Source organism: Podarcis bocagei (assembly GCF_964188305.1).
Source record: "Podarcis bocagei genome assembly, chromosome: 3".
Lineage (NCBI taxonomy): Eukaryota > Metazoa > Chordata > Lepidosauria > Squamata > Lacertidae > Podarcis > Podarcis bocagei.
In genome coordinates, this window is record NC_138127.1 from 50041563 (window position 1) to 50064231 (window position 22669).

A 22669-nucleotide genomic window follows, 5' to 3' on the forward strand; every position below is an offset into this window, starting at 1 on the left:
TGTACTTCCTTTCTTCAGTAGATATTTGTGCAATTTCAGAGCTGTTTATGGATTTCTTCCCCACTGCTGCCATGTTTTTTGGTTGGGGGGTAGGGCATAGAAAATCACTTGATCAGGTCAGCAGTTAACGGATTCACCACCCATAAATAGATTTGTCTCAGAAAACCTTTTGCCTCACTTTTCTCTAGAACAACTATCCTGTGAGTTGTAATAGAAGCAGCTGGACATGCAAGCTGGAGGTCCTAGGAGCCTCATTTTATGTCCTGTTGTCCTGTCAACAGAAACATCAGGACTTTTGAATGAATTCACATGAAAAAGAATCCTTGTGGCTCTGGAAATTATATTGACACAAAACCCATTTTGGCATAAGAAAATATTGTTGGGTGACACAAAGGCCACATCCATTGCTTTATTTTCTGTGTAGTGTTGTAATATGTACAGTTAAAGATGATATATTTTACACAGAACATGGAATTGCTGCCATGTGCAAAAGTGAAATGTATTTCTCTTTAATCCTTTCCCTGCAGACGATCTGTGAAACCCTGGAAAATCAGAAAAGTGTGGTTGATAAACTTGCTGCAGACACACAAGTCTTAGAGAAGCATATTTCTTCTGAAAAATCAAAGCTCTACAAGCAAGAATTCAAGTGTTTGCAGGGATACAGGGACAAGTTAAATATGAAGGTTTCTAAAGACGTTCACCTACTGGAAGAAATTATTTCCAAATTGAGAATATTTGAGGTAAATATATGACCATGATTATGTGTGTCAGTCATCCTGCTAACAGGACAGAATACCACCAAATTAGGACATCAAAGTAAATCTAGGAGAAAATGAATCCAAACTCTTTTGAAAGTTCCCCTTTGAAGGGGGTTGGGATCACAGGGTTTATGCCTTTTGATTATGGGAAATCTTGTCTGAGCCCACAATATTCTGAACTAAACCACAAGATGTTAGCGGCTTTAGAACAGGAAAAGAAATACTTGCCTTGACTCATGCTAAAGTTAATGTTAATGCTAATTTGTAGAATTTTTGTTTCTAACTATAAGTTACCGGTAATTGCCAAAAATGGACCTTGACTTGTTACCTTATTCTGGTTTGTTTTCTTCGGAATATTTATGAGCATAATCTGTTTTCTGAAGGACGGATGTGCCACATGGTCAGATTAACAAGAGAGGTGAATAGTGGGCTAGATTTGAACATGAGCCAGAGAGCAAGGGCTATATTTTCACATTGTTGTAATGAAAGAACAAATGGACCAGAAAGGAAGGGCTGCATTTTCACATTGTTCACTCATTAGAGCAATGCTTGGCAACAGACTGAATGTGCAAAGCAATGGGCAGGGGGGAATCAGATAAAGCCAAAGCTTTGTGCCTGGTCAGCTGGGTGGATGTTAGTGTTGTCAGTGGATATGGAAAGTATACAAATAGATGAGTATCAAAAGAAGGATCTAATGAAGTATTAAACAAAGTAGAAAGGTCAGGGGGGAAGGAATGAAAGCAGTACCTTTAGGTTTTGTAATGAGAAAATAGTGGTTTTGGTGAGGGAGATGGAAGACAAGTTACATGGGGCCAGAAGCAAAAATTGAGGAATGTCAGGACAGCAAAAGGAAGTGGCATGTTTTATGATGGACATGGAGAACCTCTGGCACACAGGCCTGATTAGGCCTGGCACAGATCCCAGTTTGGTCTGCAAGGCCGCTTCCTCAAAATCATGCCCACCTCTCCCACTCCTCATGTCATATCCGACATCAAGTGTGGGGCAGACAGAGATGTGCCTGCCAGCATACTCTTGATTGTTCCTTGTCAAGGGAGGTTGACTGCCAGCCAGCCGAGCCCACTGGGATGACATTGGAACAGAGCTATCCATTGAAAACTCTCTTGCACAGCCAACCCCTGCTGAAAGCAGAGCTTGATGTTCTAACAGATGCTACTTCAAGCCTGCTGGAATTTGCTGCACTAGGGAGTTCTCAATAGAGCTTCCTCACACAGATGACCCCTGCCAAAAGTAGGCTCAAAGTCTGCACAGATCAACTGATAGACACAGAATTCAGGTCCACTGAAACCTCATCAAGAATCACTGGTGCAAATGATCACTACCAAAAAGAGAGCTTGATGTCAGCACCAATCAGCTGAGTGGTGCTGACTTCAAGGCTTACTTGATGGGCTTGAATTTTCCTTTGTAGCACTATTTGAATTCAAGTTGTGTGTCATCTGACATCATAATGACATCAAATGATTTGAACAGCCCACTCACCTGTCAGAGTGACCCACTGTGGGCAGGGGAACCCAGCATCAGCACCACCATTGTTTTGGGAGACTAAAGGCAAGTTGCTCCATAGATATCTGATGGTATTTATAGGTGCAGATGGGGCAAGAAATCATTTTTGGAGGCTGGGGGACATAGCGACTCTGTTGGAGCTAAAGGAGAAGGTTGGGTTTGCTATAGTGGAGAGGAGGGATAATGACAGTGGAGATGTGGCAGCTAGAAGTCAGGAGGGAAAATGATCAAAGGGATCATGAGAAATCCTTGGCCATAAGATGTCTGCTTTAGGTACATAAAATGCCTTGTCAATGTTAGGCAATATATAAATAGTATTTTGGCTGAAGAATATTTACTGCTCAGTTCTACAGGCCAGAGTGTATCTCTATTGGTCTGTAGTGAATATCCTTGGAACTACTGTGTGTGCTCCCTGTTTTGGAAACTTTTCTTCACAAGCAAATCAAGTCAGCTGAAAAAATGCCAGAAGCTGGAGGTAGAACAAAAAATGCCAAGAATCTGGACATAAATTATCCCTCTGTATCAAGATGCAGAGCACAATAGGTACTTTGATGAATACCTAGAACAAGTATCCTTTAAGATGGCAATATATATGCACAATCAGCAAAGAATAAAAATGAGAAGCATAACTGAATTCTGGTAGAGATATTTCTAAAACCACTGAGGCTGATCATATAGTTGATCTAAAATAGAACAGAATTTAATTCCCAACCCAACTCTGCTGAATTCAAGGCTCTCTAGCCTGTTCACATCCTTCTTGACTTCTTTGTTGCCTTTTGATACAATTGACTATCCTCTTTTCTACTTTATTCCCTTTACAACCTAAAGCTGTACCTGCTCTCAACTGTTTCTTTTCCTACTCTTTCAGGGATTTGCTCTCTTAACTTTCTCCCTTGTAGACCCTCAGGGATGTTTGGAGTCCCCTGCTCTTCTGTTTCCCTGCATTCTTGGTTTCTGTGGTCACCTCAAATCACATGGATTTCAGTATTTCCTATATGATGCTTCCCAGCTCTCTACCTTAGAGCTTCCATCTTTATCCAGTCCTGTATCCCCATTTGTGCCCACTTGTATTTCCATACCAAGTGGGCTGCAAGAGTAATTTGACATTGAACCCGTGGGCTCCACAGTGTCTTGTCTTGTAGGAGGGGGAAGGCAAGGTCAAAATTTGACGACCCCCAGACCTAGTGCTGTCCTCCCAAAGCTGGATAGGTGAGGTACCTGGCTTTGGGAAGGAGGCACAACGTTCTGTCAGAGTCCTAGAGTTCTCCCACCTCCTTCCCAAAGCTGGGAAAATGCTAACTAGGTTTTGGGAAGGAGGCAGGAGGACTTTAGGACCCTGTCCTCACACCTCTTTCTCAAAGCCCAGTGACGACATTGGAAAGGCAGTGCAAGGGCTGTAGAGGAGGCATGAAATGTTGCTGAGGACCACCAAAAAGGGGCCCCAAGGGCCACATGCAGCTCTTGGCTGTGTGTTCAACCACCCTGCACTAAAATTACTTTGTCATGTCTCCCTTCTCTGGAACTCCTTATTAGAATACCATTACACCATGCCTCTTTCGTATCACTGAAATTTCAAAGCTCAACTTTTGTATGAAGTGTTAGGCTCTTGGGGGCAGTGAGTTCTCTTTTTTGTTGTAGTTCTCTAAGCACCATTCCATTAATAGTGCATTATTGCTGCTGTTGGCAGTTGTGGTGAAATGTAATTATTGGGTTGGATCCTAATTTCACCTCCTGTGAATAAAAGGGCTCCTTCTGTCAATGGAAGGTTTTTGATTCAGTGAAGGATCCTGCTGGCAGAAGGGGGAGGAGGCAATCTACCAATTTTGTGCTTCTGCAAGCAAAGTCTGTGTTAACGCCAGAAGGAGCTATGTTTACAACTCAGATTTTTCTGACAGTATGAAATTATGCTTTTATCTCACAAGCCAGTTGCTTATTGCTCTGTTTCCAAAATGCCTCAAACCCTTCAAACCCATGTTCTATGCTGGTACAGAAGATTTGAGTGAGTTGCTATGTTTTACCCCCACTTAACGGAGTCAGTATGCTTCTGAGTGCCAGTTGTTAGAAATCACAGATTGGGGGGAGCAGTGTTGCTCTCAGGTCCTGCTTGTGGACTTTCATAGGGATTTGGTTGGTCACTATGAGAAAAGGATGCTGCACCAGACGGGCCTTTGGTCTGATCCGCCAGGCTTCTTTGTGTGTTTTTATTTCTCTTCCTCCAGTGTTGGTGCCATTTGTCCAGAATTTGGATTATTAGTTAGTCTATAATTGGGTTTTTGGTTAGCAAACCTTTACATGAGCCTGACAATGGGGGGGGGAAGCAAGTGGGGATTACTATTGTATTTGGGGTTTTCCAATCTGGAAGACAAATAGGTTAAAACAGTTAATTACATTTTTTTATGTTCTGTTCAGACGGATTCAAAACTGGTTCAGAAGTGGCTGGATGGTGTAAAAGACTTCTTAATGAAAGAGCAAGTGATCCAAAGGGATCCCGAAGGCCTTCAGAGACAGCTTGATCAATGCATGGTAAGCCCTGCTAATGTAGAACAGCATGACTAAGCATGACTAAGCCACTTCTGGAGAACCAGAGCAGCGTACGGAAACGCTGTTTACCTTCCCACCGGAGCGGTACCTATTTATCTACTTGCACTTGATGTGCTTTTGAACTGCTAGGTTGGCAGGAGCTGGGACTGAGCAACGGGAGCTCACACTGTCGCGGAGATTCGAACCACCGACCTTCTGATGGGCAAGTCCTAGGCTCCGTGGTTTAACCCACAGTGCCACCCGTGTGTAATGCTGCAAGATCTGATGATGAAGTCTTCAGAGTAGCCTATAAATTAGCTGGAGCTTTGCCCACATGGAGATGCTGTTGGAATAAAAACAAAATAAAAACAGCATCGGTCATAGGGGGATTGGGAGAAAAGTGCAATTGTGCTGATATTATTTGAATTGTGCCATGCATTCAAAAAACACAAAAGTACGGGCACACTTTCCCTAAAATATAGAGGTATTTCAGTATGGTTAAATTGAAGTGTGAGGTTAGTACCCTCCATAGTATATGATTGCAGCCATTATAACTGGTTTCCAAAAATCTGCCTTTCCTGTGTGATTGGGTGTGCCTGTCATGATATTTGATAATATTCTCCTTTTGAATAGAAGACTAGACCCACATATTCCAAGCTTATTTAGAGTTTACTTGCTTCCAAAAGTGGGTTGCCATCTGGCATACTGGTCTGCTATTCAAGAAGCATAAGATCAAATAAGCCTCTTTTGGGCACAGGGACTGTTGCACAGTTCTTTGTATATTAACCAGCCTAGTAGCTGTAAGGTTTTTAGTTGACTGAATTTATCACTATAGGTAGTGGGGACAGAGCCAGAGTACCCTTGATGACTCTTGACTGTGAGACCATTCCTGAATAGAAAGAGACAATGGCCAAAATCCAGATAACTGCTTAGGAAACTCCATGACATCAACAGCCCATCATAATATATGACACACATTTTCTTTGCAAGTTGAGATTTTCACAAGCCATTTGTAATGTAATATTTGTGTGTGGGCAGCAGCTGCTCAAAGCTATTCAGAGAAAAGAATTCCCTGTAGTTGAATACAAACCCTCACACACCTGAAGAAGCTCTCTGGATTGGATCCATTTTCAGACTCAGATGAAAGTATGCAACTGGATATTTATTTTAAAATAATTTTGCATGTGGAGTAATTTAGGAGTTATAAAAAATAGAATCAGAAGTATTTGCACAATGCCTTCGGAAATGGACAACATTTCTGCCTGTATCCTGAAAAGTGGTTGTTAAAGTGTTTTCTCTCTTGTGATCAGCTGTTTGTTACTGAAATGGAGAAGACTGAGTTGTCCTTAAAGGAGATGAAAGAAATAGACTCTGCTTTAAGAGGCCAGCCAGTTAATGCCTGGGTGAAATCTAAGCTGACAGATGTCCAGTCACAATGGGAGAGACTCAGCAAGCAGGTTAGTTACTGACAGCATTACTCTTTATTTGCATTGTCTTGTCCATCACTTTGTATTCATAGTACTGTATTTGCTTTCTTGTATACATTGAAATAACAGACTTGGTAGCCATATAAATAATATATTTAACATGCATATTAAAACACAATGTCTGGGTCTGATCAGTGCCTGGATGAGAGATCATCTGAGAATCTCACAAGCACTGCCTTGAGCTCCATTATGGAAGAGATGCAGGATAAAAGTGTACTTAGATAAGTTAATAAACATTAACAGGCAACAGTCCATCCTAAAACATTGAAACTGTGTTAACTGTTTGGCAGTGAAACCACGAGACTGCTGTCTACTATTGGTTTAGCAAAGAAGGTTAGAGTGCAAGCTGTGATCTGGAATGACACCCCGTTCAAATCTCATCTTAGGTATGAACTTTAGGTAGACCTAGCAAGTCATTCTGCCCCTTGGCCTCAACACGACCATGTGGGATAAGAATAGTGATTTATCTTCCAGGATTATTGTAATGGTTGCTTATAATGTATGTATTCAGCACTGTAAGCATTATATTATGTAACAGAATGCCAAACGCCACTGACCATTTCCAAAGGCACCATAGGCAAGTCATCTTTTGACAAATAGTAATGAAATGGCTTGGCAAGGCCTCTTTGGGTGGGGTATTCGTGGCCACAATGTGGCCACAGACCCAAGACTTCCTTCACAGTAAACTTCCTTAGAGGAGGGGGTAGGGGTGGGGTTCATCTTTCTAACAGAACTATTTTATATCCTTTCTCTTCTTGGTTTTGCTGCTGGATAAATGCTTGAGGGCCATGGGATCAATAAACACCGAAGTAAATCATCTTGTTTGTAACTTTGTACAGCATAATGTTTCAGCTAGACTGCCTTTTTTTGGTATCTAATAAATCAGTGTCGTCTTTTCCAGCCACTGAGACCTTTTAGGTCTTGCCTGCCCATGTTTTCTGCCAGACCAAAAGAAAAATAAGAGTTTGTGACTAGCAAAAAAAATGACAGATCAGGTCTGCTGCTTGTGCTGGTTGAATGCTCATTTTATTTCTTGCCCCATTAGACAACATTGCCCCAATTTAAATTGTGTCTGTGGAATCTGAAGTTTAATTTACCCCAGATAGGTATTACTTACTCCTCTTTTTATTATATTTTAGGAAGGCATCCCTTAAAAGGCCAGACATTTCAACTAGTTCTTGGCATCCTTCAGTCTAGGCAGTACCAGTGGGCACATATTCATTCTGGATAAGATTTGCATTGAAACCTCCTGTCCATTTAATATGTATATAATGTGTGTGTTTGCCTGAAGTAACAGAAACCTAAGCACATGTAACAGTAAATTGTGGTGTTGATTCACTCCAATAAACATCCTGTTTGAATGATCCATATCCTAGGGATGTTCAACCATGGATGTGTTATTATAGGACTTAAAACTATAGCAAACATTCTATAGCTAAAAATAAGCAGAATAGTATTCTATTACATCTGTCAGTTCTAGTAAGCTGTGATGAAATATCTTTTTTTTGTAACCATAGCAACAGTATTTGCCAGATATTTTATAATGCAATAATTACTTTAGAAGTGAGCTGCTGAAACTTTCAATCCTCTGATATTTATACTTTACATTGAATCAGTGCTGAGACTCTCTTCAAATGATGCAGATAGCTTTTACCTCTCTGTGTGTTTTTGGTTGAACTGCTAGATCATTAGTCAGAAAAATCAATTATCCGAAAGTCAAGAAAAAGCTGTAAACCTCAAAAAGGATTTGACGGAGATGCAAGAATGGATGACTCAGGCCGAAGAAGAATATTTGGAGAGAGATTTTGAATACAAGAGTCCAGATGAACTAGAAAATGCTGTGGATGAAATGAAGGTGAGAAAACGTGATTGTGCGAAAGGTTATGTGGGTCTCAAAGTTTATGTGCATATTATCCATTATTAAACAAGAAATTCCTTTTCTGAATTGCTTTTGTGAGTTTTTGAATTTAATTAAAAAAATAATGTTAGCTTTAGAAAACCCTGAGTGAATAATAGAAATGGGTGTGGTGTGATGTTGGAAAGTAGCTTAGGTTTCAGGAAATGATCTTTTATAAGGCTTTGTGAAAATGAAACAAAATGAAAAAAGGAAATGTGAACCTCTGTGTCTAAACCTTTTTTTGGAAGGGAGAACGGGATATGAATTATGAAAAACTGGAACTAATCAGTGGTGGTGGTGGAGATCCTATGTAATTGTGAGAAGTGGCTCTTACTTGGTCTGGCACTATTTGCTTATCTTGGCCAAATGGCCTGGGACTATTGCTGGAGTTTCAGTGCCTGGCGGAGGAAGAAGTTGTAGATCTTGCTATGTAGTGGGATTAGGGACAGAAGGGGTTGAAACTATATGTTTTCAGAGTGCAGAACTGAATACAGAGCTAGCAGATTTGATGAGGGAACTTTGCACACTCAAACTGAGAGGGGGCATAGGATTCACTGTAAGTAGGTGCATTTTCCTTTTTCTACCACCACCACTTTCATTCAAACTTATGTCATGATTTAGTTTTTTGTCAGATATTTTTAATTGCAGTGTCATGTTGGTATTTCAGCTCTGTGACAGAATTGGAAATAAGACATGAAATGGGAGGACCACCCTAACAAACATATTTTATGTTGCTGCTCACCTGGGAAATGTTTTATTGAATTGCTTAAAAATGTTATGAATGTAAAGGATTTTTCTATAGTATTGTTTTTGCAATTTCTGTAACACTGTTTTGGTAAAAATATTAATGAATTGAAACGGCAATAGTTTGGCTATGAAAGATAGATCATGTTCAAATAAACGTCTTTGCACATCCTGAAATCTCATGCAATAATAAATTATTTCAGGTGCTACAAGAGTCTTTGTTGTGTTAGAAATCATGTCATTTGACAGCATGATGAACATGACAGCATGATGTGATAAATAATACAACAGAGTGTCAAGTGAAACTTCATGGAGCACAATGGTTCTGTTCCTGCCAGCTTCTATAATGAAATATTGAAAAAAATTGAATGAGTAGAGACCTCCATTTGTATACTAAAGATTAAGACTTTATAATTGTCTTTGTCAGTAACCATTTGACCAACAATCACTTTCTTTGGGCAGAGAGCAAAAGAGGATGTGCTACAGAAAGAAGTGCGGGTGAAAATTCTGAAAGACAACATTAAGATGTTAGCTGCTAAACTGCCATCTGGTGGTCAGGACTTAACAACTGAGCTTAACCTTGTATTGGAGAATTACCAGCTACTCTGCAACAGAATCCGGGGGAAATGCCACACTTTGGAGGTATTGCCGAATAATCTAACTTCAGCAGAAATGTTTCATATGTCTGGGATGTATTGGGCAATAGGAAATGCTAGTACATCATTGAAAAGCCGAAGAACTAGAAAACTAGAAAACATGAAAACTTTTATTTAATGTGACCATAATTTCTATATTAAATGATACTTGAGGTCAGATGTGACCATGTGTACATCTGCAAAGCATTTCAGATAATAATTCTCTACACATGCTTTAGTTCAGGCTTCCTCAGCCTCAGCCCTCCAGATGTTTTGAGACTACAATTCCCATCATCCATGACCACTGGTCCTGCTAGCTAGGTATCATGGGAGTTGTAGGCCAAAAACATCTGGAGGGCTGAGTTTGTGAAAGCCAGCTCTAGTTGTCCCAAAGGGAGACACTGGCTTGCTTTGGAAAATCATATCTCACCTTAACAAGTGAATGGTTTAAGATCATACTGTATTCAAAAATGAACATTCATGGTTTTCTGGTTTGGATGAAATTGGAAAACTATGCTTAGAGATTTGTTGGTTTAATCATGGCTATCTCCAAAGGAGAAACAAAGCAACTATGTACTGTACATGGGCAGAATATTCCTTCGTATCTTCATTTGCTAAGCTGACAGAGCGTGTCAAAATTTTATTTAGAGAGATTATACTGTAATGATGTGGGTATTGGTACAGAGCAAGATCCCTTGGTTTATCTCATAGCTCTTCCACTTTCCAGTGGAACGGTATGCATTTGAGGTGTGGCAAAAGATAGGATAGGGGGTGAAACTTGGGATAGGACATGCTATACTGCAGAGTGGTTTGCCAGGCCTTGTTGCTAAAGAATTTGTGGAGTGTATGCAGAGGTTAATGAAGGTCTTGCTGGTTGACAACTAACTCTGTTTAGAGTGCCAATTGAAACTTGAGAAATATGTGCCTCTCTAGATTGAATAGGGATTTGTCTCTGAAATGTAATTTAGTTGTGTTTTTTTAAATGAAATCCCATCACCTTCAGGAAGTCTGGTCTTGCTGGATTGAGCTGCTCCACTATCTGGATCTAGAAACAGCCTGGCTGAATACTTTGGAGGAAAGGATGAAAACCACTGAAAACTTGCCAGATAAAGTGGATGCTGTCAATGAAGCCCTTGAGGTATGGTAGGCATTCCATCAATTCATGTATGCTCAAGGAAAAGGCAGAAAATGCACGTGGACTTTTAATTTATTTATTAGAACAATATTTTTCTGCTACATTACAGCATATGATCGTTGCATTTGTAATGAATAAACAGTTCCGCCTAATCTTTATAATAGTTAAGCTATTGCATATTTGGTTTTATTTATTGATACAGATGTCCTTTGGGGTTAATTCTTACAAAAGTGCTTTAAATCTCAGTAATTGCCTTAATTAACTGGCGTGCCTTTTTCCAGTTGGAGGACAGTGACCTGAATTCTATAATCCATGCCACAGTGACACCTACATTAGACAGTTGCAAAGTGCTTTATGAGTGGCTGTTCATAAAGATGGTGTGGAAACTACAACTGGCCAAATTTGGGGATCCAATCAACACTAGTGTATGCCAGTCCAATACGCCAGTGCTCATTGCATTCCCTCAATTAGGGCTTGCTCAGCAGCAACCCAGTGAGACAAAGAGTAAAGCATGACCAGTGATTGCAAGTGAAACAAATCAATTGGCTTATTTGTGTACAATGCTTAATGTTGTTATACAATTTTAAGATAACCAAGTAACTTAAAAAATTATGAAGTTTGTGAAAATAAAGCAACTTAAAGTATTATGTGATATAAATTGCATATGCAAGTCTTGGTGACTGCACTGACAAAGAAATCAAATAATTAATATGGACTCCTCCTAACTTCCTCTAATTTTGAAACAGATTTTCTAAGTTCCCAAGCATACTAGCAGGTTGGACTGAAGTTCATTGTTACAAATCCAGGCTGATACGGCAGGATCTTTTGAGCTTCAGCTGTGTGAAAGCATGTGAAGCAGAGTTAGACAGCAGGTAGCAGCTAGCAGTGAAAAGGAGCAAAAATGATTCTCCGTACACTATTTATGTTGATTGGAAACTGGGCCAAGAGGATGGGAGTTTTCCATCTTTTCAATTAATTTAACCACATGAGTGGACCCATGAAGGACAAAGACTATAATCTATCTGGGAAGGGGAATTGTGCATCTGGGACCCCTGCTTCTTCAGCAGTTCTTCACAAGTCACCTTTGACGCACTTCAGCACTGGCTTTCACCTTTGTTTTGACTCCATGGATATTGTATTCTTCATGTAGGTAACATTATGTTGACAGCGTGACGTTTCCTTTTAATCTTAGCAACATCCAGGATGCCAGTCTCACACAGCAGTTAGCAAAATCTAGGAAAACATTCAGTGCTGCTTGCACAGAAATGACAGACCTCTACATTTTCACCCATCATGGCTGCTCTTCTGTGTATTTGCTAAAGTTGCTGGTTCTGCAGGCCTAGCAGGGTACAGGTTAACAAGTGCTGTCAGGTGTGCATCAGCATGATGTTCAAACACTGGTGCTCAGACAACATAACAGGTTACAGGTGTGTTTCTGGGCAAAATTATGAGTTCTCACTTTGTCTTAAATGCATTGGGTCCTGGATATTTCAGGGCAAAACTCCCCATAGCTTGAGATCAGCTGAGGAGGATCTGCTTCAGGTCCCATCATTGCTGCAGGCCAGATTGGCAGAAGCAGAACCTTGTTGGTTGTTGTCCTGGAGCTACTCAGTGCACTTCCATGAGATGTGTTTGGTGTTTGGCAGGCAGGTTAAAATAATTGTTTCCACATGCTTTCAGATACAGGTAACTCACATTTTATGTGAGGATTTGGTTCTGAGGGTCCGCACATAAACATGTAAATGCTTGCCTGGCTTTGGGAAGGAGGCGCAAGGGCTTTGTCAAGCTCCCAGAGCCCTTCCACCACCTTCCCAAAGCTGGTAAGTGAGGTGCTGGGTTTTGGCGAGGAGGCACAAGGTAGTGCACTACCTTCCCAAAGTCAAGTAAGTCTGCGACTGCAGCTGTGCATGGGTGGGGGCTGGGAAATAAATTGAGGGCGGGTTTCCTCTGCTCTCCGTTTGTTTATTCCCCACCCAAAGCTGTGATGGTGCAAGTAAAATAAATGTAATTGAGTTACCTATACTAGTTTTTGTTGCATTGTTGTGATGCATTTTTTTTAAAAAAACTAACAATGCAATTCTTGTTAGTCATTGGAATCTGTCCTACGCCATCCAACTGATAACCGGACTCAAATTAGGGAACTTGGCCAAACATTGATTGATGGAGGGATCCTTGATGAAATCATCAGTGAAAAATTGGAAGCTTTCAATGCCCGCTATGAAGAATTAAGTCATGTGGTAAGAATTTGTATTTTTAGTAAGATGGATAATTTGTTTTCACTAATGACTCTATTCTTAGTATGTAACAAAGCTTTAAATAGCCATCACAAGCTGACAGCAATCTTTGGCTCTCAGTATCAAGATCAGACATGTACAACTTGCTACCCACCAAGCCAAATAATGCACAAATCATCCATTGTAGCCTTCCAGGTGTTTGGCAGCTGTCAGACACACAGCAAAAATTGAAGCCTTACTAAGCCCCCGATTAGCCAACATTCAGACTGGTTGGCTACATTTAGCTTGGTCGGTCACAATCCACTGTGCAGGGCAGAACAAAAGATGATAGGGTTGTTGATTCATAAATGGACTCCTTCCATGCTTCTAAAAATCAGTAAGAGGCAATATGTAAACTAATGTTTTTTGCCATCATAAGTAAGATGCAAAGCAAGGAATAAAAAGACTGTGAGAATGTTCCCATAAGCTTTTGTGCAAAATGGAAGAAAATCTTTCTGTAAGCGGAATATTAGTTGAAGTGTATTAATGGCTAACTAGATTAATTCTGAAAATCACAAAACAGATTAAGATCTGGATTGGTGACTCAGATTCATTTTAGAAATTAGCAGGATGCTACCAGCAATGTGTAACACAGGGTTGGATCCAAAAGGTCCCTTCTACTTTTTGAGGGAGGGACTCCCTCTGCTCATGGAATACACTGAGATCCACTGAAGAGTCTCACTGAAAGAAGAGGGGGTGATTTTGCCATTTCCCTCTTCCACCTTTAGTCCCCATTCAACCCCTCCCCAGCTTTTCTGAGGATGCGGGTTTCTGCAAAAATGACCTTGCCCCTCTTCTAGTTGGTGTGCCCAGCAAATGGAGTTCTACTCATAGGAACACTTGTCTCAACTATTAGTTATACTGCCTTACCATGAATTTATACTACCTTGGTGGAGCCACAGCTATTCTTTTGAGCGAGGGACTCCCTTTGCGGCAGCTTTCAGTTCTGATCACATTTCCATTGCATATTGCCTTACTCTATTAACTCACATCTGTTCTGATGACTGATACGGCCAAGTGGTTTTAAAAGAACCACTTAACCTCTGTTTTTGAGTGTGACCTGCTCCCTGACCTTTGAAGTGTGTGATTGTGAAAGCATTAGGAATGTTTAAGACCCAAGGGATCTTGCCTAAGGAGAGAGAGAGAGAGAGAGAGAGAGAGAGAGAGAGAGATGAATAAAATGAATTTCAGCAGTAATGTTCTAAGAACAACAATGAAAAGAACATAAGGAAAACCCTGCTGGATCAAATTAAGCACTCCTCTAGTCTAGCATCCTGTTTTCTCAGGCCAACCAGATGCCTATGGATAGCCCACAAGCAGGACATTAGTGTAATAGTAGTCTCTTCTCTTGTGTTTTGTGGCAACTGGTATTCAAAGGCACACCAATTATACAGTGGTACATCAGTTTAAGAACAGCCCTGTTTGCTTAATGAACTCTGGAAAACCGGAAGTAGTGTCTCGGTTTGTGAACTTTACCTCGGTCTAAGAATGGAAGCCAAATGGTGGAAGGGCACCGTTGGTGGGAGGCCTCATTAGGGAAAGCGCGCCTTGGTTTAAGAACAGTTTCGGTTTAAGAACAGACTTCCGGAATGGATTAAGTTCGTAAACTGAGGTACCACTGTACTGGAGGTGGTACACACATCCATCATCACGAGTATCCATTGATCACCTTTTTCTTAATGGATTTGGGCTTGTCCACACTTTGCTTAGACACTAGGCACAGTCCAAGCAGTTTTCTGTTTGTCCTACCACTTTCCTTTGGAAAATCCGCTCTTTACTGCTGACCTGGAGCAAACATCAATCCACCGAAAACCCATTTGCCATTTGTTCCGGTTCAGCTGTATGGAGTGGGTTTTCTCTGGGGAAAAGCCATCCATGTTGGCAGCCTTTATAGTAGGAAATGATTGATAGAATTCCCTAGAGAGTTCAAGCTGTGCCTCCAACCATGCCATTCTTGTGTATGTTGAGATGAATGATGCTGATGGGGGAACATAATCATGTACATCTTTGTTTGGGCTTCCCATGTTAAGGATATCTGAATTAAGTGCTCTTCTGTTAGGAGTGGTTCATAATCTTGAAAAATTCAGTGCTTAAATTGCAGCCCTTGTCAGCAAGAAAGGAAATTGCAGTTCTCATTTTATTTCATATTCATATTTTTCTGTGTGCAAATTCAAAAGTAATCATGCTGTGCAACTTACTCTTTTGCTTCAAAATTCAGGCAGTGAGCAGACAGATTTGCTTGGAACAGCAGCTTCAGACAATGCGAGAAACCGAGCACATGTTGCAAGTCCTACAAGAGAGCTTGAAGGATCTGGATAGGCAGCTAACTTCGTACTTGACCGACAGAATAGATGCCTTCCAAATGCCACAGGAGGCACAGGTATTTTCAGTAGACATTGTTGCCACGTAGGATTTTTGGGTGTAGGATGATGATAGATTGCTTCTTGAAAGGAATCTGTGCCGTATAATTTAGCTGTGTATGTGTGTGTAGGCGGACACATTGGAGTACCTGCTGTAATAGGGCTAATGACTTTGAAAGAAGGAGCCTATCATCAAAGCCAGCATGACTGATGTTGACACTGTAGCACTCATAATAGACTTCTGTGGTGTGATTTATTGCTAGTGAGGCTGATATCTGCCATGTACTGTTTTTTGCCTTTCCAATAACGACTTGGCAGAAAATCCAAACTGAAATTGCTGCTCATGAATCCACCTTGGAAGAGCTAAAAAAGAACGTGCGGTCGTTGATGCCAGCCTCCCCAGAATGCAGATCTCCTCGTACTGGGTCTCAATTGGATGCCTTGCAGGTAAATATCACAAACATTTGACAGTGACCAGGACGGAGTGCAACTGACCGCATAAGTAAAAAATGGAGAGGGCACCTGTGGATGATAAACATGAGTCCTGCTACTTGAATTTGATTTGCAGAAGTTTAATAGATAAATAATTTTGATGCTTTATAAATTTCTTGTGCGTCTTTGATTTGTCTGGATGCTGCTTTTCAATATTAATTGTTCTATTAATCATTAGAAAATCACCCTGAGATCCAGTAGATGAAGGGCATCTTAGAAGTTTGTTTAAATTATCTGTTGATCTGATTTCTAAATTTCAATACATTCGTTGTCATTGGAACAGCTCCAAAAATAAAATGGGAGGTTGACACTGCTAGTTGTAGAAATAAAGCATGATTTGAATTATTTCAGAATTCGTATGCAGGATGTGTTCTGTCAAAGGGCAGCCTTCTTTGTGATTTGGGGGTGGTAAGCACACTTACGGGTGAAGGCTATGCACTTTATTCATGTACAGCAGGAATCAGTGTACAATACATATAGTTTCCGAGTGTAAAGCACTGGCAGTGCTGGATTTAGGGTGGTGTGGAAAGTTCTTCTCCACTGGGCACAGAGCTAAGGGAGTGCATCATCATCATCATCATCATCATCATCATCATCTTTGTATGTATATGGGTACCTACTCAAAGTTGGGAGTGTGTGCCAAATTTTGTCCTTGCTCAGAGTGCCATATTACTAAAGCCTGACCCTGGGACAGAACTAGCCTGCATACAGCATATTACACTGTAAATTACACAATAAGTCTACATAAAACCTAATTAGCTTGGAACAATTTCTAAAGAATAGGCAAAGGGTTTTTATCCTGAACACTGAGCACAATACCTTTGAGATTTGGTGATAAGCCCGGGCTGGTGGGGAACAGATGGACCACTTCTCATGGCTTGCCAGGCTGGCCCCCTAGCATGGGAACTAGGGAACTGACAGTAAGTCTTTGTAGACAACTAATTCACTATAAGGCAGCTTCCTGTGGGTCATATAAGACATAAGTAAGAGGTATTTCTCGTCATAGTGGGAGAAAGGATGAAATCATTTGAGGGAACAGGAGACCTTGGATAGCTGAGGGTTTTGCTGTAGGAGTGACAGTCACAGGTAGAGATGTATTGAGGTTTAAGAGCAGAGAGATGTGATAAGGGCATGAGAATCTGGAGTCCTTTGAAGATAAGGACAAGCATCCTGTGCTAGGCTCAAGACTGTACAAGAAACTAGGATAGGTATCTGGTAGACGTGCTGCATGGTCTAAGCAATGAGATGGAGGAGGAGGGTTGTTGAAACCTCTTGGGGGTGTTTTCTTTCTGGTCACAGTTTGATATTGTTGCCTTCTTTTATAAACAGAGGAAACTGCGGGAGGTATCCACAAAGTATCAGCTTTTCCAGAAACCAGCAAACTTTGAGCAACGTATGCTGGATTGTAAACGGGTTCTGGACAGTGTAAAGGCTGAGCTCCATGTCTTGGATGTGAAGGATATTGACCCAGATGTAATTCAGTCTCACTTCGATAAGTGCATGGTAATACAGAATTTTGGCTGCACTTTCCTACTTTCCTCTCCCTCCATATTATATCCATGAGGTCATGAAGATTTAAGATACTTTGCTTCTGTTTCTCAACTGAAATGAAGACTCCTACCAAATATATCCCTCTATAGAAGCATATCCACAGATTTGGTGGAAAGCTTGGATAAAAGGAACAATTCTTTTTAAGTGATTTGGTTCTTATACCTAGATAGAATTATCAAAAGAACGTAACACTTTCATATTATCAAAATAGTTCTAAGGGAAGCTTACTTAACTTTTCACTTTAATGGTACATAGAGACAAATTTGATGCAGAGTAAATAACAGAATTTTATCTTTGTCATATTTAGCATTAAAGCAAAAAACCCCAAACATCTATTTCTTAAAACTCTGGATGAAACATTTGTTATGTCCAGGATGTTTGAATTGATGCATTGTTATGTCTGACCTGCTTTCAAGAAGTAATATGACATGAACAAGTTTAACCATTATTTGGAAACAGAAACAGACAAGCCTTGAGATGTTAAACGGTAACAAATGTGTAATTCATTCTGGCTCTAGAAACTCTACAAGACTCTCAGTGAAGTTAAGCTTGAAGTGGAAACTGTAATCAAAACAGGAAGGCAAATTGTACAGAAACAACAAACAGATAACCCTAAGAGCATGGATGAACAACTGACGGCATTGAAGTTTCTATACAATGATCTGGGTGCACAGGTAAGAGTTGTGTGCTGCTTTTGGGCTTTGGGGCCAGGCTATTTGAGGACAGTCTTCTGCCACATGAATCTGACTACCCTTATGACCATTAGAGGTCTTTGATTTTTTGCCTTCAGAGGTACTGTTGCCTGGGACACATATAGGGTCTTTTCTGTAATGGTTTTAAGATTGTAAAAAGCTCTTCCTTGGGAAACCATGGCAGGCTTCCTTCTTTTTGTTTTTTATATAAATGGTCAGCGCATTTTATTTTTTAAGGCTTTTGGATTGTTTTAACTTTGCACACTGCATCTTCAAATGTTTTAGTTTTGCTCTCTTTCTGAACTGTTTGTTCTTCAGTACCTCATTGTGATGTATAATCTAAATTGTAAGCCACCTTGGATGCTCTGTCTAGCAAGCTGGATCACCTCTTTCTATATGCTTTGTTGACACTCTCAAAGAACTCTTAATAGATTAGCAAGACAAAATTTGCTGTTGCAGAAGCCTACTTCAGCTTGCTGTTCTATAGGATTGGTTACTTTATGTTTAAATATACTTTCCACCAGTTTTCCTGTGCCAGACATTAAGCTAAGCAGGGACATTAAACTAGGGACGCGGGTGGCACTGTGGTCTAACCCACTGAGCCTCTTGAGTTTGCCAATCGGAAGGTTGGCGGTTCGAATCCCCACAACGGGGTGAGCTCCCATTGCTCTGTCCCAGCTCCTGCCAACCCAGCAGTTTGAAAGCATGCCAGTGCAAGTAGATAAATAGGTACCACTGCGGCAGGAAGGTAAATGGCATTTCCATGCACTCTGCTTTCCGTCACGGTGTCCCATTGTGCCAGAAGCGGTTTAGTCATGCTGGCCACATAACACGGAAAGCTGTCTGTGGACAAACGCCAGCTCCCTTGGCCTGAAAGTGAGATGAGCACCGCAACCCCATAGTTGCCTTTGACTGGACTTAACCGTCCAGGGGTCCTTTACTTTTACCTTACCTATACTTTCCACCAGTTTTCCTGAGCTAAGCAGCGTGTCATTTCCAGGATCCCCTCTGGATCCCTTTTTTCTTAGTATGACCTTTTATAAAAATACCACCTGGGTGTTGCCAATTACTTTCACTGCTACGTATTTCTTATTGAAGAAGCAGAACTCCTTATTTCTGTTTTTACATGCTGGGTTTCTTATGCAGGTCACTGAAGGGAAGCAAGATTTGGAGCAGGCATTGCAGCTGTCATGTAAGCTCAAGGAAGTCTCTCTTTCCTTGTCGAAATGGCTAGAGGCTACGGAGGCTGAGTTAGTGCACAAGTCCACCTCAGAGAATTTGCTCACTGATCTGGACACTGAAATCGCATGGGCTAAAGTAAGAAAAACTGTATCTTGTCCTTTCTCCTTTGTATTCCTTTGTGATTTAAAAACCGAAAACAAAACAGAGACAATTGTTTCTATTTCATCTTTGGGGCAACTGTTAACAAAAATGCACTTTCTAATGAGTAGCCCATCTTGAAGCCTTGTATATAAATTAAACAAATTATATAAGCGCTAGAAATTTCCAGACTATGTAGAAGCACCAACATAATTCTGTCCCTCTAGTTCACTTGTGAAGCTACTGTTGCCTTAATTTTTGCTGCAGTGTCAGTAGCGACCCAGCTGCAAGGCTCATAGTGCTTCCAAATAATTTATTTAACGGTTTTTCTCCTTTTCTGTTTCTCTGATGGAACAATCTGTCCTCATCCCCCCATGTTCAGGTTGCCTGATGGAACAGCCGCCCCCCACCACTGTTCTTGCGGAGGATGGTGGTCTCTGGACCACCCAGAGCAAATTTGGGGACGGTACCAGAGAGCTGGGGGCTAGGGGAAGGAAAAGTGGAAAGTCCTGTTGCACTAGAAGGAATTGTTGTGCTCCTTTTTGCTGGTTCAATACTTAGTCCATAGTGCAACTTTTTCCTGGTTTACATTAAGCTGATGAAGAAAAATTGACGCATGCTTTTCAAGCAGAATTTTCTTCTATGCAAATGGTGGTCAACTATGCATTGCTGATTATAAATAGGAAAATCTTAGGCATTTTCTTCCAGCATTAGATTCTAAAAACATTGAATATGGTACATGATTATTGTGAGTGGGTAGTGTTTATCCTCTGTTCTCAGAGGTGTACCAAGGGTCTCTTCTGCCCCTGGCAAGGAGCTGTATTGACCCCCCCCCCATAATTTTGCCACGGTGCGAGAAGGACGGGAGTATGTTTCCGAGCACAATTCAAAGTGTTGGTGCTGACCTTTAAAGCCCTAAACGGCCTCGGTCCAGTATATCTGAAGGAGCGTCTCCACACCCATCATTCTGCCCGGACACTGAGGTCCAGCTCTGAGGGCCTTCTGGCGGTTCCCTCACTGCGAGAGGCCAAGTTACAGGGAACCAGGCAGAGGGCCTTCTCGGTAGTGGCGCCCGCCCTGTGGAACGCCCTCCCATCAGATGTCAAAGCGATAAACAACTACCTGACATTCAGAAGACATCTGAAGGCAGCCCTGTTCAGGGAAGTTTTTAATATGTGACATTTTAGTGTATTTTTCATCTTTGTTGGAAGCCGCCCAGTGTCTGGGGAAACCCAGCCAGATGGGCGGGGTACAAATAATAAATTATTATTATTATTATTATTATTATTATTATTATTATTATTATTATTATTATTATTATTATTATTATTATATCTTGCTGCAACAGCGGAGGTGTGGCACCACACACTTCATAGTCTGAATGGTGATTTTTTGCACTCCACCTGGGCCTGTGTTCTTGTCGGGTGCTGTTTTTGCCAATCCCTATCTTCACCTCTGTCTGTTCTTCTAGGATAAGTTAGAGTTTAGTAATATAAGCCTTTTTGTTGGCTGTTGCTCAAAGAAAATTATTTAAAATGTTAAAGAATTAGCTATTAGATCTGTAACCACTATACAAAACCGCATTGGAGAAGCTAATCTCTATAATTCCACAGCAGCAACACTTAATATTTGCTATCTGTTACATGATAAATCCCCTCAGTGATGGATTAAAGTGGTTAAAATAGCTATATAAAGATTATTTTTTTACCTATTTAAAAAATCAACCAAGTAGCTAACTACACAAATATCATACTTTGTTCCAAATTTCTCCCCAATACTTAGTTCTGAGCATATATTTAAGCATATATTGTGTCTATGCTTCCTTTACTGCTTTTTCCCAAGCTGGCATGGATAATTTAAAACCTTACACTATCTTTTAAATTTGATTGCCTTATTATAGACATTTTTTTAAAAAATGTTTTCTCTAAAAGCTGAATTGTGCCAGCCAAAAAAAGGCGTATTAGATCCAAGGCTCACCAATGTGTTTCATTTTCCATAACGTAATACAGTTCTTCGCTTTTTGAATTTAATTGCTTATTTTAATTATTGATTGCTATTTTAGAGAATGTCATGGTTAGTCAATTATTTGCCTAATTGAGTGCAAAAAGTCATTAGCCTACAAGGAGGAGCATTGTGTTCTGAGGATTGATGTTAAAAATGGAACAGTATAATTTCTTGTCGTGCAAGGAAACTGCACAAATCCTTCTTATGTTAAAATGGCTATAAATAATTGTGATCTGAGGACCTTTTTACTATCTGTATACAACATACTTCAATATGATTAGTAGTATTTAAATGTTTCAGTGTAATGTATTTGAAATGTTGCAATATCCTTTGTGCTCCACAGCGATTTAGAGAAAAGGCACTACAGTGGTGCCTCGCAAGACGAAAATAATCCGTTCCGCGAGTCTCTTCGTCTTGCGGTTTTTTCGTCTTGCGAAGCAAGACCATTAGCGGCTTAGTGGATTAGCGCCATTAGCGGCTTAGCAGATCAGCTGATAAGCGGTTTAGCGGCTTAGCGGATCAGTGATAAGCGGCTTAGCGGATCAGCTGTTAAGCGGCTTAGCGGCTTGGGAAAAAGGGGGGGAAAGGGAAAAAAACCCCACAGGAACTCGCAAGACATTTTCGTCTTGCGAAGCAAGCCCATAGGAAATTCGTTTTGCGAAGCACCTCCAAAACGGAAAACCCTTTCGTCTACCGCGTTTTCCATCTTGCGAGGTATTCGTCTTGCGGGGCACCACTGTACTTTATTAATTAACAAGTGCTTACGCACATACCATTATACAAAAATGTATATTATAGTGGGAAGAATTACATAAGGTTCCCCCCACTTCACGAAAAGTACATGCACACATGCAGACAAAAAGTAGCTTGAACTGCTCCATAATAGATAGATATATAGTTCCCCACATGCAGAACAAGAAACTTTATGAAATAACAAATGGAACTGGAACAAGGAGTAATTGCATAATAAAATAAATGGCAGAATCTAATAAAATCAAATTTGATAAAGGCAAGAGGAAGATATAAGTTGTCTTAAAAATTACAACTTCATTTCCCAACAGTAGATAATTTCAGGTAGCAGGGGCCGCCCAAGACATTTTGGCACCTGAGACAAACCACAAAAGGACATCCCTCTTCCCTCTAGACCATATAACACCAGTCTTGAAAGACCTACAATGGCTCCCAGTACGTTTCCGAGCACAATTCAAAGTGTTGGTGCTGGCCTTTAAAGCCCTAAACGGCCTTGGTCCAGTATACTTGAAGGAGCGTCTCCACCTCCA

General features: G+C 40.7%; 1 protein-coding gene across 3 annotated transcripts in view; it reads left to right on the plus strand.

The window, feature by feature from the left end:
- The window catches only part of LOC308582803 (utrophin-like), a 134241-nt gene that overhangs the window by 88463 nt on the left and 23109 nt on the right, over window positions 1-22669 (plus strand). For all 3 annotated transcript variants that reach the window (XM_081186266.1, XM_081186267.1, XM_081186268.1), the window contains exons 23-34: window positions 528-740; window positions 4689-4802; window positions 6110-6256; window positions 7971-8141; window positions 9390-9569; window positions 10566-10700; window positions 12785-12934; window positions 15189-15350; window positions 15649-15777; window positions 17152-17325; window positions 17892-18047; window positions 19212-19382. In XM_081186266.1, coding sequence (XP_081042392.1) covers window positions 528-740; window positions 4689-4802; window positions 6110-6256; window positions 7971-8141; window positions 9390-9569; window positions 10566-10700; window positions 12785-12934; window positions 15189-15350; window positions 15649-15777; window positions 17152-17325; window positions 17892-18047; window positions 19212-19382 — 1902 coding nt within the window. The remainder of the gene's footprint in view (window positions 1-527; window positions 741-4688; window positions 4803-6109; window positions 6257-7970; window positions 8142-9389; window positions 9570-10565; window positions 10701-12784; window positions 12935-15188; window positions 15351-15648; window positions 15778-17151; window positions 17326-17891; window positions 18048-19211; window positions 19383-22669) is intronic.